Source organism: Ictalurus furcatus, chromosome 22, assembly GCF_023375685.1.
Source record: "Ictalurus furcatus strain D&B chromosome 22, Billie_1.0, whole genome shotgun sequence".
Classification (NCBI taxonomy): Eukaryota; Metazoa; Chordata; class Actinopteri; order Siluriformes; family Ictaluridae; genus Ictalurus; species Ictalurus furcatus.
This window is the reverse complement of record NC_071276.1, coordinates 17,046,194-17,062,325: the sequence shown is the minus strand read 5'-3', so window position 1 is coordinate 17,062,325 and position 16,132 is coordinate 17,046,194. Positions and strand designations below refer to the sequence as shown.

The 16,132-nt window shown below is 38.9% G+C and overlaps 1 protein-coding gene across 1 annotated transcript in view; it reads right to left on the bottom strand.

The window, feature by feature from the left end:
• The window catches only part of ksr2 (kinase suppressor of ras 2), an 87,604-nt gene that overhangs the window by 2,389 nt on the left and 69,083 nt on the right, over positions 1 to 16,132 (bottom strand). The window contains exons 15-19 of the mRNA XM_053654053.1: positions 12,437 to 12,485; positions 11,380 to 11,747; positions 7,528 to 7,624; positions 6,461 to 6,594; positions 2,014 to 2,148 (exon numbers count right to left, since the gene is read on the bottom strand). Of these exons, the coding sequence (XP_053510028.1) occupies positions 2,014 to 2,148; positions 6,461 to 6,594; positions 7,528 to 7,624; positions 11,380 to 11,747; positions 12,437 to 12,485 (783 nt within the window). The remainder of the gene's footprint in view (positions 1 to 2,013; positions 2,149 to 6,460; positions 6,595 to 7,527; positions 7,625 to 11,379; positions 11,748 to 12,436; positions 12,486 to 16,132) is intronic.

Sequence of the window (16,132 nt, the reverse complement as noted above, 5' to 3'; positions counted from 1 at the left end):
GGCTCACCCAAACTGGACACAAAAAAAAAAAAGAAAAACAGTTACACCACCCCATCATTGATTATTTTCTTACAGCACATCCTTAAGTGTTTTATTCCTTACTTATAAAGATACATTACAAACAAAACCCATCCGTCCATTTTCCATACCGCTTATCCGACACAGCGTCGCAGGAGAGCTGGAGCCTATCCCGGGGAACTCGGGGGACAAGACAGGGAACACTCTGGATGGGGTGCCAACCCATCGCAGGGCGCAATCACACACACTATGGACAATTTTGAAATGCCAATCAACCTACAGTGCATGTCTTTGGATTGGGGGAGGAAACCGGCGAAGCACAGGGAGAACATGCAAACTCCATGCACAACAGGGTGGAGGCGGGATTCAAACCCCCAACCCCGGAGGTCCAAGGCAAACGAACATGCTGGCTAATTTACAAAACTGAGATAACAGGAGAATATTCGTCGTCTGTGGATCTATACGTTTTAAAGCCATTCAAGGCATTCGCTTGAGCGAAACTGGTTTCATTCCTTTCCATGCATTCTGATAGCCCACAGATAACCCAGATGGGTATCACAGTGAAAGAGCTTTATTAGCCTCGAGGAAAGAATTAGCTAACAAAAGCGATGAACTAGCAAGCTGGACATCGCCATTACAATCTCCAGGGGAACACTGTGGGAAGAATTACACTGAACACCAAAAAGCCAAATGCAGCACCTAATCCCAAGCACTTCCCCAGAGAACCGCAAATGGCTGGAGGATATTACATTTCCCACATTCTTCTGCTAGTTCTCTCATTTAAAGTGGGTGATTATCGTACTGAATTAATGGTGAGTGACAGATTTGGGGTCACTTACACCTCAATTCAGAAAGTTGAGGGATGAAATGAAACATTAGAGTTCATTAACTGTAATGCATTTGGAGACCTTTCGCGATGGTTTTTCCCATCACGTCGCTGCTGGTCTGAAATGAGATTGACTCTGGTGTTGTGCGTTTAATTGATTGCTTTGGGCTAACAGTTCATTAGCCTGAAGGGAGACACTATGGGCAATAAAGGAGTGCTTAGCAACCCCAAATGAGATCTTTTTAAAGATATTTGCAGACAGAGCCTGCACAAACTGCTGCATATTAGAGGTAAAGGAGTAATGAATTCATAATGACTCCAAATTTATAAAACAGAATGGATTATTTGGTTAGACATCTAACTGTGAGAAGGTGAAAAATGGTCTGGATTGAAATCGGATTCCTCTTTGGTTTTTATTGGTTAGTTATTGGAATAGTTTTGATTTCTATGGGATTTTTTTTTAATGGGGGTTCTTATCGGATTCGTGTGTTTCCCATTGGAATATGGCCTCATTTCTATGTGATTTCTATTGGATTTTAGTAGGTTTACAACTGGAATATGGTGTAATGTCTATGTGGTTTCGAGTGAAGTTTTATGGATTATCCATTGGGATATGGTCTCATTTCTATGTGTTTTCTACTGGAGTTTAATGGGTTATCCACTGAAATATTGTCTCATATCTATGTAGATTCTACTGGGTTTTAATGGGGTATCCATTGAAATATAGGGTTCCAATTGGATTTGTACAGGCTAGTTATTAATGTGATATATATTACACAACGTTTTACACTCTATAATGTCATGCCGACTATGCAATTTATGTCTCGTTCTGTATAGAATTTAAGATGTAAATTTAGGGTTATATTTAGTGATTATAGATATTTCATGAAAGTCCTATGGCATCCTGTAGGTGTTGGAAGATTTTCTTGGAATGTCATGTGTTTCACATGCAAGTCCTACAGACATTAGGCATTAGGTGTCGCCTTCATCACTGGGAGTGGGAGTATAAATGTTTATGAATTTTTAATGGTGTCCCGTATACAGCTCAAGATTTCCCAATGAATGAACTCCCATTGATAGTCCATGGATTCCAGCGGGAGTCCCACAGGAATTTCCCATAAGTCATGTGTCAAAGTTATGTGCTTTTAACGAGACAAAATTGAACCCACCCAAAGGCAAAGACGTCCGACTGTTTGGAAAAGGGCAGCTGATCTTCGGCTGTCTCCGGAGAGAGCTGGCAGACGATCTCGGGAGCAAGATGGCAGAGCCAGCCGCTCGGGATCCGCAGCTTATCCTCTCTCCTACTGCAGAAAGAAAGAAACACCGACAAGCAAAAACCATTTGAGCCCAGCAAATTGAATCCATTTTATTTTCCTTCATGCATTCATGTTTCCGAGGCTTGTGCAAATAATTTGCCCAAACACCTCTGGGGGGGAAAAAAACAAAAAAACAACCAAGTTATCATCAAGGAAAAAGAAATTGCAAAGTGTGGCGTGAAAGTCTTTAATACAAACTGAGTTTTATTTTTCACATGCTGTTCTGTTTTCATCTCTAAATGACACTATTGATAGAGGAAGCCATCAGATGGCGTGACCTTCTTTTGTACCATAAACAGCTGCATACATAATCACGGAATTTCAGTAATGTAGATTTGCATTGACACAAGCTCTGGAAACGTCAGAAATAGTCAGGGTTGAAGCCCGGTTCCCTGAAGCAGCTTGACATTTACAGCCACCTAAATATCTGTAAAGTCGGGCAAGAGTTCAATCAAATAACAGCCCTAAACCATGTCAGAAGAGGTGGAAAGTAATTTGTTACTATACTTTGCAAATTTTCATCTCAAAGATCATTACATAGGGGTTTTTTTGTGTGTTTTGTTCGTTTTTTGGGGTTTTTTTTTGCCTGGCTACCAATTAAATCAAACACATTTGTGTGCATCTATACTTAAATCTATATTTAAAACCATCCATTCAAATCCACACCCACCTCTGGATTTACACCTGCAAGTCCCTTACATGACCTTATGACTGTCTCTTATTAGTCCCACTTGCTCTTCATGGTTTTAAGTCACTTTCATATAAAAACAGCCAGGTTTGATGAATAATCCACACAATTTCAAGTGAGCAAAGATCAAGTTCTAAGAAAAGTGTGAGGAACGTGTCACACTTTAAAACTCCAACCCCCTCAAAACATCCTGGTTCAGCCTTGGAATAATTAAAGGTTGTTAAAAAAGGCTGTTTTGAAACTTTTTCAAAATTCAAAACAAATACAGCCAGCCGTTTGTGCAAGAGGCAAGGCTTTTTGACCATGCTTCCAAGACTAGAGGATTCACAGGGTTAAAGTTCATCTGGATGAACAAGGGTTAAATGGTGAAAACATCTAACCCCCAACCCTTGGCTCCACATGGCTCCATGACGCCATTTCAGGTTGAGCACAACCCGGTCATGCAGGTTTTGATCCAAACCTTGGCATGAAACCAAACTGGAAGACTTGGATGCAAAATTAACCAACAGCAGAAGCAACCGTGTCCTCAAGTGAACCAGGTTTTACTTTGCTCAAGTAAATATATAAATACAGAGATCAACTTTTACCGTCATTTATAGCTGAATATCAAACACCACACACGACACGTACGGGCCCAAGCACTAGTATTTGCTCCATAAGAATTTGGCTCCAGGTTAAATCTAACTGATGACCCCTGCTCTAAAGTTACTAACGTTACTAAAACAAAACGAAATGCATGAATAACTCGGTCTCGTATCCAGTTCTTAATGTCTTAATCTTTCAAAAACAACTCATTAGACACCCTAATGGCATATCGAGGCAGATCTTAACTGAGGGTACATGACTAAAGCTACAGATTTATGATTTGCCCGAGCGTGCATGCTCATCCCTGCACTTGATAAATTTTCAATTCCCACACGGCCTCCCTTCACTTCACTCTTACATCTTCAACTCGTGATGCACACGGCAGCAAGGCTCGTTAATTGGAGTGGGATGATCATGATCAGCGCTGCACCGCTAAACAGTTCCAAAAACCTCAATGAGCCCAGACTCGAGCTTGCGTAAGCATAGACATTTCCCCCCTTAGCACTGTGGACTTTTAATTAGACAAGGTGATGGGCGTGTTTGTCATAACTACCCATCTCGAATGTTGATTTACTGTCTTTCACTGCCAGTGGAAACATCTGTACAGGCATGAGGCCAAAACAAATCATCAGTTCTTAGCATGTTCACACCTTTCCATCACGCAACAAGCCGGTTGTGAAAGAAAAAATGGATGACAGACATCCAACCATTATACTTAGAGGTTAGACTGATTTTCACGCCTGACATGTAGAATGTTCCCATCACTTCACTAGGAGGAAAATCTGTTTTTTTATTTATCATCCACGGTTAAAGGTTACCCAAATAAAAGCTCACTACAGAACCCTACAGATGAATCAATCTTCGCCTCCTTTAAACAAGTCTGTTTTTTAAAAGCTTCCAAGAGGAGGTCTGCTCTCCACGGGACAATGTAGGGAAGAAAGACGCACATCAAACCCCCTCTTAAGGATCTACAAGTTCTTGGATCGTGGCATGAAGAGTGGAAGGAGAAAAGATTCTTTCATGTGTGCGTTAGTGGACACACAGAGGGATGAAACGGACCCGGAGAAGAAAACGGATTTTACAGTGCTGTGCGAAAGTTTTAGGCGCATGCAAAGAAATGCTGTAGAGGAAATCATGAAATGAAATGTTTCTACATTTTAAAAAAAAATACTATAAAGAGCAGTAAACGGTAATAAATGAAACAAAGTCAAGATTTGTTTTTGACGATCCTTTGCTTTAAAAAAAAAATAATAATAAAAATGAGTAGTCTCAGGTAGAATTAGTGCGGTTTTATTCAGCATCTTGCAGAACCAGACACGGTTCTTCTGGAGAAGGTGTGGCTTCTGTGCATGTCAGTCTTACTAAAGGAGGTGTGGCTTTCGTGCATGTCGTTCCCAGTGACGGAGGTCTTGTCTCTGTAACTGTCAGTCCAAATAAAGAAAGTGTGGTTTCTGTGTCTGTCAGTCCCAGTGCCACGGTGGCTTAGTAGTTAACCCGTGTGGGCGGAGCTTGCGTGTTCTCCATGTGCTTCGGGGGGTTTCCTCCAGGTATTCTCTTTTCCTCCGCTACTCATGCGTTGTAGGCTGACTGGCATTTCCAAATGTGTCTGTGTGGCCCCTTTACCTGTTTGTTCAAATAAAGTAGATGTCGTTTCTGCATCCGTTAGTAGAAGTGATTATCAGGAGGTGTGGTTTATGTACATGTGTCACTGTGACTGTCAGTTTTACTAAAGGAGGCGTGGCTTTATTCCCAGTCGCTTCTGGGTCTGTCAGTACAAGTGAAGGAGGCGTGCCTCTTTCCCTTTAACATGAATGTGCTGTATAATATTACAGTAATATACTCTAGGCCCATTGTTATGTACAGTAGCATACACGTAATCCTGTAAAAGCTGTGAGACTAGAATTGTTTTTTCCTTGCAAGTAGCGTCAAAACAATATACTGTAGCAAACAGATCGATTTTCAGGATACTGAATGATACCGCATGACTACTCTACACTGCACTGCATCATATTGAAAGACATCTAAATTGTATTAAACTGCTGGTTGCTTATATCACATGCGGTTAGATTCTGGTTTATTGTTTCTGAAGGAGCAATTCACACACACACACACACACACATTAGATTCATTCCAAAGCTGTTTCTATTTAGCTGAAGGTTTCTATCTCACTACAGAAAGAGAGTAAGGTTGTGAATTTAACAGTAAAACCTCAGTACTTCTGTGCACCTGCTACCATCAGCTCTCGAAACAGCTCGGTCCTGCGTTTTCCTCCACCCACTGGGTCAAATCCTGGCTCTCTGCCCTGCCTTCTTCAGAGTGACACAAACGCCCCAAACTGCCCCCCATTAGCTCCATTTCTTCCACCATCCACTGTTTCAGATAGAGGGGTTTCAGCTTTCATCTCTGCATTCGATGACTCGAGAAAGCAGGAACATGACATCGGAGGTGAAACTGCATTTGCATTTGAAGCCAAGAGGTGACCCAGACTCTTAATTACAGGCCTCGGTTCCTAATAAGCTGTTACAGCAATCATTACGAGGATCTAAACAAGCTTACAGCAAGCCTGCCACGTGTGTGGAAGGAATTCACAGGCCTCTGAATAGTGAGAGTCTAAGAGAGTCAGATCAGACCTACCGCTAATGCTAGTGTGTGTGTTTTTGTGCATGTGGATGTGTATGTGTGTGTGTGGTTATACGGGGGACACGGTGTTTAATTTTTTTTTCTACAAGCTGGTGTCTAAAACGTCAATCAGAACACTCGCAGCACACAAACCACATTATAACGGCAGCGTTTTTAACTCATGCTCTGTCTGTTTTTAATGGCCCTCGATAATGAAATTAATTGGCATAAACTAATTAAAGTTAGAAAAAGCATGACAGGCAGAATGAAGCATTCTCATTAATTCACAGAGCGCGTGTATTTAATTAAGAACGTATTGGGGGAGAAAAAAGCGGGGGAAAAAAAAAATCTTTTCAAGCACGTCTCTACAAATGTAATTACTCCTGAGTAATCACTTATTCGACATACCTGCCTGCTTGTAAGACACCAGATATGGTGAAGAGTCCAAAATCTGTGATGACCACTTTCCCGTTGTCATAGAAGACGTTCTTCGACTTCATGTCCTTGTGAAGAATGCCTTTGGCATGCAGATAGCCCATGCCCTGGACAACAAACACGCAAAATCGTTGGGGTTGTTAAAAGTCCTACGCATTGTATATACAATATACAACCTCTGCACTAAATGATGTCTCACTGAGCTCTAGAGCAGCATGCTATACTATATTATACATATAACAAATAATTATACCTAACAAGAACAGTAATACTAGATAATAGTAATATAAAACACTGAACAGTTATATTTTATATAAATGATTTACATAACAGATTATTCGTGGTATATTTGTAGCGCAGAAGAAATGTATGTCTTCAATTCTCACTCAAATCCAAGAAAAGTTTATTTCAACCCAAGTAAGGTTAAATAAATAAATAAATAAATAAAAAGAATAAAATATATACTGTGCCATCCAGAATTATTAGCTCCCTTCATAAAAATGAGCAAAATAATAAATAATAGAATTTCCTCTCCAATACATATGTAAAAAAAAAAAAAAAAAAATTATTGACACCCCTAAGGAATATTTCGAAGAAATGGAAACAAATAGTCGTTCGTGAAAATCATATTATTTCATAATACGACCGTATATTCTTTTTTTCATTTTCTCTCAGTGCCCAGGGACGTTCACATTCACAAACTTACAAACATAAAGAAGCTTAAAACTTTCTGCATGGAGGACTTGGACCAAGATCCAAGATATACGAGTGTCTCCAACACTGTTGTACATAACATGAAGGCAAAACACTTTCATATTCTTCACAAAAGCCTTTAACCAAACAAATATTCATTGTAAGAATGCTGATCAGTTTCAAACCGGTGTTTTGTAAAAAAATAAATAAATAAATAAAAATAAACAAATAAATAATAATAAATTGTGTTCAAAAATAATAAAAATATACAATATCACTGCAGGTACTGGTTTAAAAACAAGTGGAAAATCACATATCGCAAAGATCGGATTGGTCAACCGTCGTACCTTAACCATCTCCTGTGCGATTTGTCTGGTCTTGTTGACATCCAGGATGACTTTCGCGTCTCGTATAACGGCATACAGAGTCCTCCCTTTACACAGACTAGAAGAGATGATGAAAAAGGTTCAGAAACAGCAGTCATATCAGTATGGTTCCTGTTTACAAGAGCTCAGCTGTATTTATTATGGGATGCTTATCATCACCACAGCTGTAGGTCAAGGAATTGTCTGTGGAATGGAAGTGAATTGGATATCACACTGAGCTGTTTATTCATCCGTTCCAACTCTTTTAAAACTTCAGCCGAGTTCAATCAGGTCTTGTTGCAGTTTTATTGTGTGTTTTTTTATTATTATTATTATTTTCCTGTCATTTATAACCAGTTTGTAAATTCGACATGATCGGCATTGCATATACGTTGAGATGAATTTAATAAAATGATTTTTGAATCGGACACAATGCCGATAATGTCGTAAATACATACACAGTGCTACATTAAACAAGTACTACCAGACTGAAAAAATAAATAAATAAAAGCCCGTGGCATCATAAGAAGTCATTATCTTCTGTCGTGAAGCATATGCTAACTCGATCCCACTTAGAGAAATCTGTATGCGCAATAAGCTGCCACGAATTTAAACATTATAGCGTTGGTGTATTGGTGTAAACGGGCCACTCTATGAGAACTTCAGCCAAACTGTGAATACATGAGGGTAAAATTCCAGAAAAAGGGTATTTTGAAGAAAACTCCCACAATTACATCATATAAAACTGTAACAAACTGCAACCTCTTACCATGCATGCATATCTTCAGCGCCTTATTTTCTAATTCAGTGTTTCCTGGTTTTGACCTTTGCGCATTCTTTCTATTGTGTATATGAATTATTCTAGCTTATTGCTTCCCGCCTGTGTATTATCCCCCCACAATAGATTTCAATTAAACACACAGCGAGCACTCGGTCGTACTCGCATCCTGCCTCATTTCACCAAATTGTACAATGAATTTCTACACTGGGGAATCAGGACAAATTTATGACCATGTCAACACAAAGAAAGATGGAGCTGTATATAATGCATTGAATGCTGGACTTGTTTGTGCTTTTAGCATAATCTTCTCTCTGAGACTCAGGTTAGGGTGATTTTTAGATTTGACTTTGTAAAGTAAAGCCCTTGTGCAGCTTGTCCTCCATTTGTGCAATGCACTACACATAGTGGCGTGAGTGTGCGTCTCTTTACAGGAAAGTTTTCAGGACATTCCACAACTTGAAATGTAACTAGAAACTGCTAAAAAGTACGATGTGTCATTTTTTTTTTTTTTTTTTTTTATGCGTATAAAAATATAATTATTGGCATGTTGCTGCAGTATAAGAGGAATCAAGCACATAGGGATGCTCTGCTATAGTAAAAAGATATATTTTTTTTTAAAACTACCTGTAGTGTAAGCCTGTCTTCTGTGTTCTCAAGGAGAGGTTCTCAAACCGAACTCCTGCTCCGACTAGTGAATCACATCCATATCGACAGCGCTTATTTGCATGGTACATTACTTTTGAGCCATGTAGAGAGTTAGAGTTGCTTGCTACACACTGTCGCTTTCCGTCACCGGTGCTCAGACTACAGCTGCTCTGAATGTACGACCACTTGTATGAATCACTTTTGCATTTTGCTTGTTAGTGCTAGAAATGTCAACGCAACCTCGCGACACTGTCTGGTTAGGACATTCTCTGTATAATTGTGTTCTATGTGGAAGGGAAGCTTGTTTGCATTTCTGATGAAAGGCGGCTCAATTATTCCACGCAGAACCGAGCAATATGAAAACCAATCACTGAACAGTCACTCAGGGCAATGCCCAAACAAACAATCAATATTTATGTTCCTCGCACTTGAAAAAGCAGGGGTTTTGCAGATTGAGGCCATTTCTTTCCATTTCAGCTCAATTGGATCTGCTCAGGCTTGCTGTTCCTAGCTAAGTGCTTTGAATTGAAACGATTACAACTTTTGACATTTTCAGGTACATTAAATACTACAACAAAGGAGAACCTTAAAAATGAGAAAAGCTTTGATTTGCAGTATTTCAGTGTGACGAGAAAATCATTTGGATTGGGCAACTGAACAAACTTTTCAACACACACACACACACACACACACACAAACAGTCAAGCATTTAGGCCAGAACAACATAATGTATCAATTCGTAGGAGTTCACATTAGTACATAAGCTGCTGTTATAGAAATCAGAATCTGACCAATCAGAATTGAGAACTCAACAGTACTACTAATAAATAAATACAAATAATTAAAGTGTATGCATGTAAAGAATACAGAGATTATGCTATACTCTAGGTGTTTCCTGCTTGTCCTTAAAAACTACTGCTTCTGGAACTATACATGACCAGAAACAGAACCAGAATCATCACAATCAGAATCAGAATCGTCAGAATCACAAAGAGAATCGGAATCATCACAATCAGAATAAGATTCATCACAATCAGAATCGTCAGAATCACAAACAGAATCAGAATCACCAGTCAGAATCAGAGTCATCACAATCAGAATAAGATTCATCACAATCCGAATCAGAATCGTCAGAATCACAAACAGAATACTCACAAACAGAATCAGAATCGTCGGTCAGAATCCAGATCGTCACAATCAGAATCAACACAATCAGAACTGTCAGTCAGAATCAGAATCCTCAGAGTCAGAATCAGAATCATCAGCATCAGAATCAGAATGATCACAATCTGAATCATCAGACAGAATCAGAATCGCCGCAAACAGAATCAGAATTGTCAGAGTCAGAATCAGAATAATCACAATCAGAATCAGAATCAACACAATCAGAATCATCAGCATCAGAAACAGAATCATCACTATCAGAATCAGAATCATCAGAGTCAGAATCAGAATCATCATAGTCAGAATCAGAATTATCACAATCAGAATCATCACAAGCAGAATCATCAAAGTCAGAATCAGAATTATCACAATCAGAATCAGAATCATCAGAGTCAGAATCAGAATAATCACAATCAGAATCATCACAATCAGAATCATCCCAGTCAGAATCAGAATTATCACAATCAGAATTATCACAATCAGAATCAACACAATCAGAACTGTCAGTCAGCATCAGAATCAGAATTATCACAATCAGAATCATCAAAGTCAGAATCAGAATAATCACAATCAGAATCATCACAATCAGAATCGTCACAATCAGAATCAGAATTATCACAATCAGAATCATCACAATCAGAATCAGAATCAACAACATCAGAATCATCAGGGTCAGAATTATCACAATCAGAATTATCACAATCAGAATCATTAGAATCAGAATCAATACAATCAGAACTGTCAGTCAGAATCAGAATCATCAGCATCAGAAACAGAATCACCATAATCAGAATCATCATTTTACCTGAAAGAACTTTGGAGTTCATGCTCTAAAATAGAGCTTTCTACTGAATGAACTATTATCTTGTATTATATGATATTATTATATTATTATCTATTACTAATCATTAATTAGTTGCACATTTCCAAAAACATTAGTTATTAAGGAAAAACAGACAAGACCTATAATATAAAGTAAAAATATTTAAAAAATAAATAAAATAAAAAGTAAAACAAAGCACTATCCACTACTTCCTCGCACATTCATTAGTTATAAATGAATATACGTGATATGTGACGATGCTATTCCTTTACATTTTCCACTGTCTAAAAGGGAACCCCTGGGGCTCTAAATAGAACCAAACCAAAGAAGGGTGCTGTTTAAACCACTACAGCAACAAAGCATGCACACTAATAAAATCTTGGAATTACCAGAGGAAAGATGCTGGTCATTTGACACCTACCTGGTGATGATGGCCAGGTGCGGTGGGCTCATACACGCACCCATGAAGAGCACCACGTTCTCGTGACGTGTGTTCCTGTACGCCATCACCTCCCGCTTGAAGGCCTTGAGCTGATCCTCGTTGTCTCTCTCGATGTCGATGAGGCGGATGGCCACCTCGCCATGCCAGCGGCCGTGGTAGACCTGCCCGAAGCGGCCCTTCCCGATCAGTTCGCCAATCTCCAGCTGTTCCAGCGGGATATCCCATTCCTGCAGGAAGATGCTGGTCTGGCTCGCCTTGCGCGGGAAGTTACGCGCCGACAGCAATGACAGGTTCATCTCCTCAAACTCGTCGGCTGAGTCCTCTGCTTCATGGTTCCCATCTTCGTTCTTAATAAGATGGAGAACATTATTAGCTCTATTATATACATACTGTATAAAGGCGTTCTGTGATTTGACCTTAGGAGACACAGTTTTATTATTATAATTTGATTGAATTTTTATTGGTTGTTTTTAGTATTTACTATTTATTATAGTAAGGAGGCATCTTGGTTTGATATTAAGCAGGACTTTGCACAGTACTTTCTCTCTCTCTCTCAGATGAAACGAAATAAAAAAAACTAACTATCAAATTAAAGGAAAACCCGGTGTCTCCATTATGCTGTGGGGGGGGGGCTTTAGAAACATTTCTATCCTGTGGTCTCTTCCAGGATGACTCCACCCACATCTACATGACACGAGGGCTCGGTAAATGGTTCGATGAGGATGAAAATGATGTCACTCGCGTGCGACGGCCTTCGAACTCCACAGATCTCAATACAATTGAACACCTGTGGGTGATTTGTTAGACAGCGCTCTACAGCACCGACATTACAAGAGGGGAAAATCTTTTTAGAAGAACGCTGATCATCAAGCCAGTACAGTTCCAGGTGTATTGAGCATGTTCCGTCAGGAATAAATACCGTATTCAGGTGTTTTTACGTCGTTTTTTTCCTTTAATTTGTCACTCGCATGTATACACGTAACCTCAGAGCCTGTTATACGTTATTCATTTTCGTGCTTGCTATAGTGAAACTCACATCTGAAGTAGGTTCAACCTCGATCTGCAGCAGGGGGTTGCCTTTGTTACTGTTAGAAAATTTAAAAGAGAAAAAAAAAAATCAATTCCATCATTAGGCTCAAACAAACACATTTATTTCAAAGATTCTTTTCATCAAAGAGCAATGTGTTGCACATGAAAGACATTCCATTACAAGTAACAGTACTGCGACTTTATTCCAACCCTTTTGTTATTCTTAAAAGGACTCCAGTTTTCGAGCGAGTTCACTTCAGAGTCACACTAATTCCCGTTCGTTAGCTTGAGAATTCGGCGCACGGCGGCAAACGGGACCAAATTTCGGGTGCGATTGAAGAAAAGGAAATCTTTAGCGTATCCGTGTAAGAGCATTCACAGCATCCACTCCGTGCTGATCTGGTAGTGTCGTAAATGCCGAGCCTCCGATAGACGTGAAAGCGTTTTTATTTTAAACGGCAACAGTCCAGAAATCCACAATCATAATTAAAATTAAAATAAAAATAGTTTCAAAGATTGGTCAAAAGGTCAGTAATAAATGACCGAGTATAAAGCTTGCTAATGCAGATAAAGACAAAGGCATGAAGCCTAAATTAGATACTATACAAGTTCATTCACTATAAACTGGCTTTATCTAGACCTGTATTCTTCATAACTGAGAGTCTGATATGTTCAAATGACTAACACATGCATTATTAGGTTTTATAATGTACAGTAAATGCTTTGTTAATTACCGAGCATTAAATAATCATCTAAATTCACCTCTTATTTGTGTGTCAGCTTTATTAGGAACACTTAAATACACCTGTACATTCATGTAACTATCCCATCAACCAATCATCTGCCAGCAGAGCAATGCATGAAATCCTGCGGATACTGGATGAAGCAAGAGCTTCAGTTAATGCTCACATCAAACACTGATCTCCTTTGACTGATGATCTCCTGAGACTTTCAGAAGTTTACACAGAATGGTGCGAAAAACAAAAAAACACCCAGAGAGCGTCAGTTCTGCGGGCGGAAACAACCTTGTTAATGAGAAGACTAGGGTAGCTCGTTACAAACGTGGTGAACAGAAAAGCATCACAGAATGTACAATATGTTGAACCTCGAGGTGGACGAGCTATAAGCCATATCGGGTTCCGCTCCCGTCAGACAAGAACGGGAATCAGAGGCTATAGTGAGCAACTGTCCGCTTTCAATGAGCCTGAACCTACACTATAAAAGTACAACCCTTTATGTTTACAGTCTGTTTGCAAAAAAGATCTGGATATTTTCCATGTCCCATATTTCACGGACATGTATACCGTATATTACACATGCTATGTATGTTGGTCCTGCTTTAGCGATCCACATCTTGGACTTCACATCATTACAAGCAGGGACAATATTACTCAACCTTTTTTTTCATTCCCGGTTATTAAATCTTGGAGAGCCATGCCACTCGTACCGTCTCATAATTATACATGTACACAGGAGCCACATTCCTGGAACAGCCTGTGTAGTCCTGGCTTTAATCATAATGACTCAACACACTCCTATGCATACAGAGAGCCCATGATTAACATCATAAAGCTTTGTGTATTATGAGCCGGGAGGGCGAAGAGGCTTCGCCAGAGACAGTAATTACATCAAAGTGTATGGTCAGTTTGTGTTCATCAAGCCATGTTGGTTTGACCATTAAACATGGTGTATTTTGAAGGCAGCTATAGATGTGCACATAATAATAATAATAATAATAATAACAACAAAAATAATACAATCTATTTTATTGTTATTATTATTGTTGTTGTTAATATTATGTTTTGTAGCACTATATTTGAGCCCTGTGTCACTAGCGATGTATTTTTTCATACGATTTATTTATTTATTTTCATAATTAAACACATTTTTGGACAGCTATAGATGTGTCGCAAACAAATTAACAAACAAGCACCAAAAATAATAATAATAATAATAATAATGTTTGCGTAACTTTTTACTTGAACTCCGCGTCATAATACTGACATAAGCCTGATTTATAAATATCATAAACATGTCATGAGTTGTCATGACTATTTATATATAATGATTAGATCCGACGGTTCGCTTTGTCTGCATCTAGCACAGAAACTGCATTGATGCAAGAAGACATTCTGCACCCTCGACTTCTCCCAAACACTCATCACCGTGGATCGTCACTGTAGCATGAACTCAACGACATCACTGCATTTGCCCACAGAGTTTTAGCACTGCAAATGTTTTTGCTCCAATAATCCAATGAATCTAATTATTTTTAAAATGCCCACCATGTGTGATGTCTGAGTGAGCAGCGCCGATGTCTTGACTGAAAACCGGACCCACAAGCAGTGTGAGTACACTACCGGTCAAAAGTTTTGACACACTGATTCTTTATTCATTTTTTTTTATTATTTTTCCCCACATTTTAGAATAATTATAAAGTCATCGAAACTCTGGAGTAACACAAATGGAACTATGGGAATTATGTGGTGATAAAAAAAAATCCTAAATAAATCTAAATAATGTAATATTTTAGCATCTTTAAAGTAGACTACGTTTTTGCCTAGAAATTTCCAGAAATGTATTCTCGGCGTTTTCTCACCGGATTTCTTGAGGAATTTCCCCGAGATGATTTTTACACAGTATTAAAGGAGTTCACACCGACGCCGGACTCTTATCGGCTGCTTTCCGGAATATTTCGCTCGAGTCGTCCGTTTAAAAAAAGATTTTTTTCCGTAAAATGTTTTCTAATGAAAGAAACGGATACGTCGGCACGATTATATTTTTGCCTACGGCACCGATTTCAAACGTTTAATCACACACCTTCAGATCAAAAGCTTTTTAACGTCATGGGAAACATTTCAGTCGGGTGTCCACAAACTTTTGACCGGTAGTGTGTATCTTTTACACAGTATGATAACCACTACTGTAGGCAACTGTTTAAGCTTTATTAATGCTGCCACTAAAATCCCAGGATCCGTTTAACAACCATCGCAGCACAAGTTTCTTGTCTCTGTTGAACGAGATGCACGGCTGAACGTCGAGAGACTCGCGAGTGAGAAGGATCTCTCTTTTCTAGTGGTGAGGCACTTCAACCGCAAAGGACATCAGGTTCATTAATCTCTACAAGCATTGCTAGTTGTTGCTATGGCAGCAATCAAATTTCTTATCTCTTATTCATTACAATTTAAGAACCACATCGAACTAATAGTCTCCTAATTTAAACACAATATATGGGCCATGTTCGAATGTAACCATGACAACGAGCACACAGTTTGGCTCTCGCCTATATGTAATGGTTTAGCTGGAACTAGACCAAAACAAGGTTTTTAAAAATACATTCTTCATTAATAATACATTTTTAAAAAATAATGTTATATCGCTATTAATAATTTAGATATTTCCTAACATTTATTCTGATTATCGCTATATTAAATAGCAAATAACATTGCCTTTGCTTTGTGTGTTATTTTATTTCCGGTTTCTGATACGTTTTTTCTGTCATTTATGTCTATTTTATGGGATGGCCACAGGAAATACTGCCCTCTGATAGGCTGGCAGGTGCGAGTTCATTTGTGGTACTGGAAATTACAGTTCACGTGCACACTGTAATCATTACAACACCCCCTGAGCTGCGATCTGATTGGTCGGATGATAAAGAATCGCTTGGCATCACTCAGAGCTTACTGTGAATACATGTTAAGAC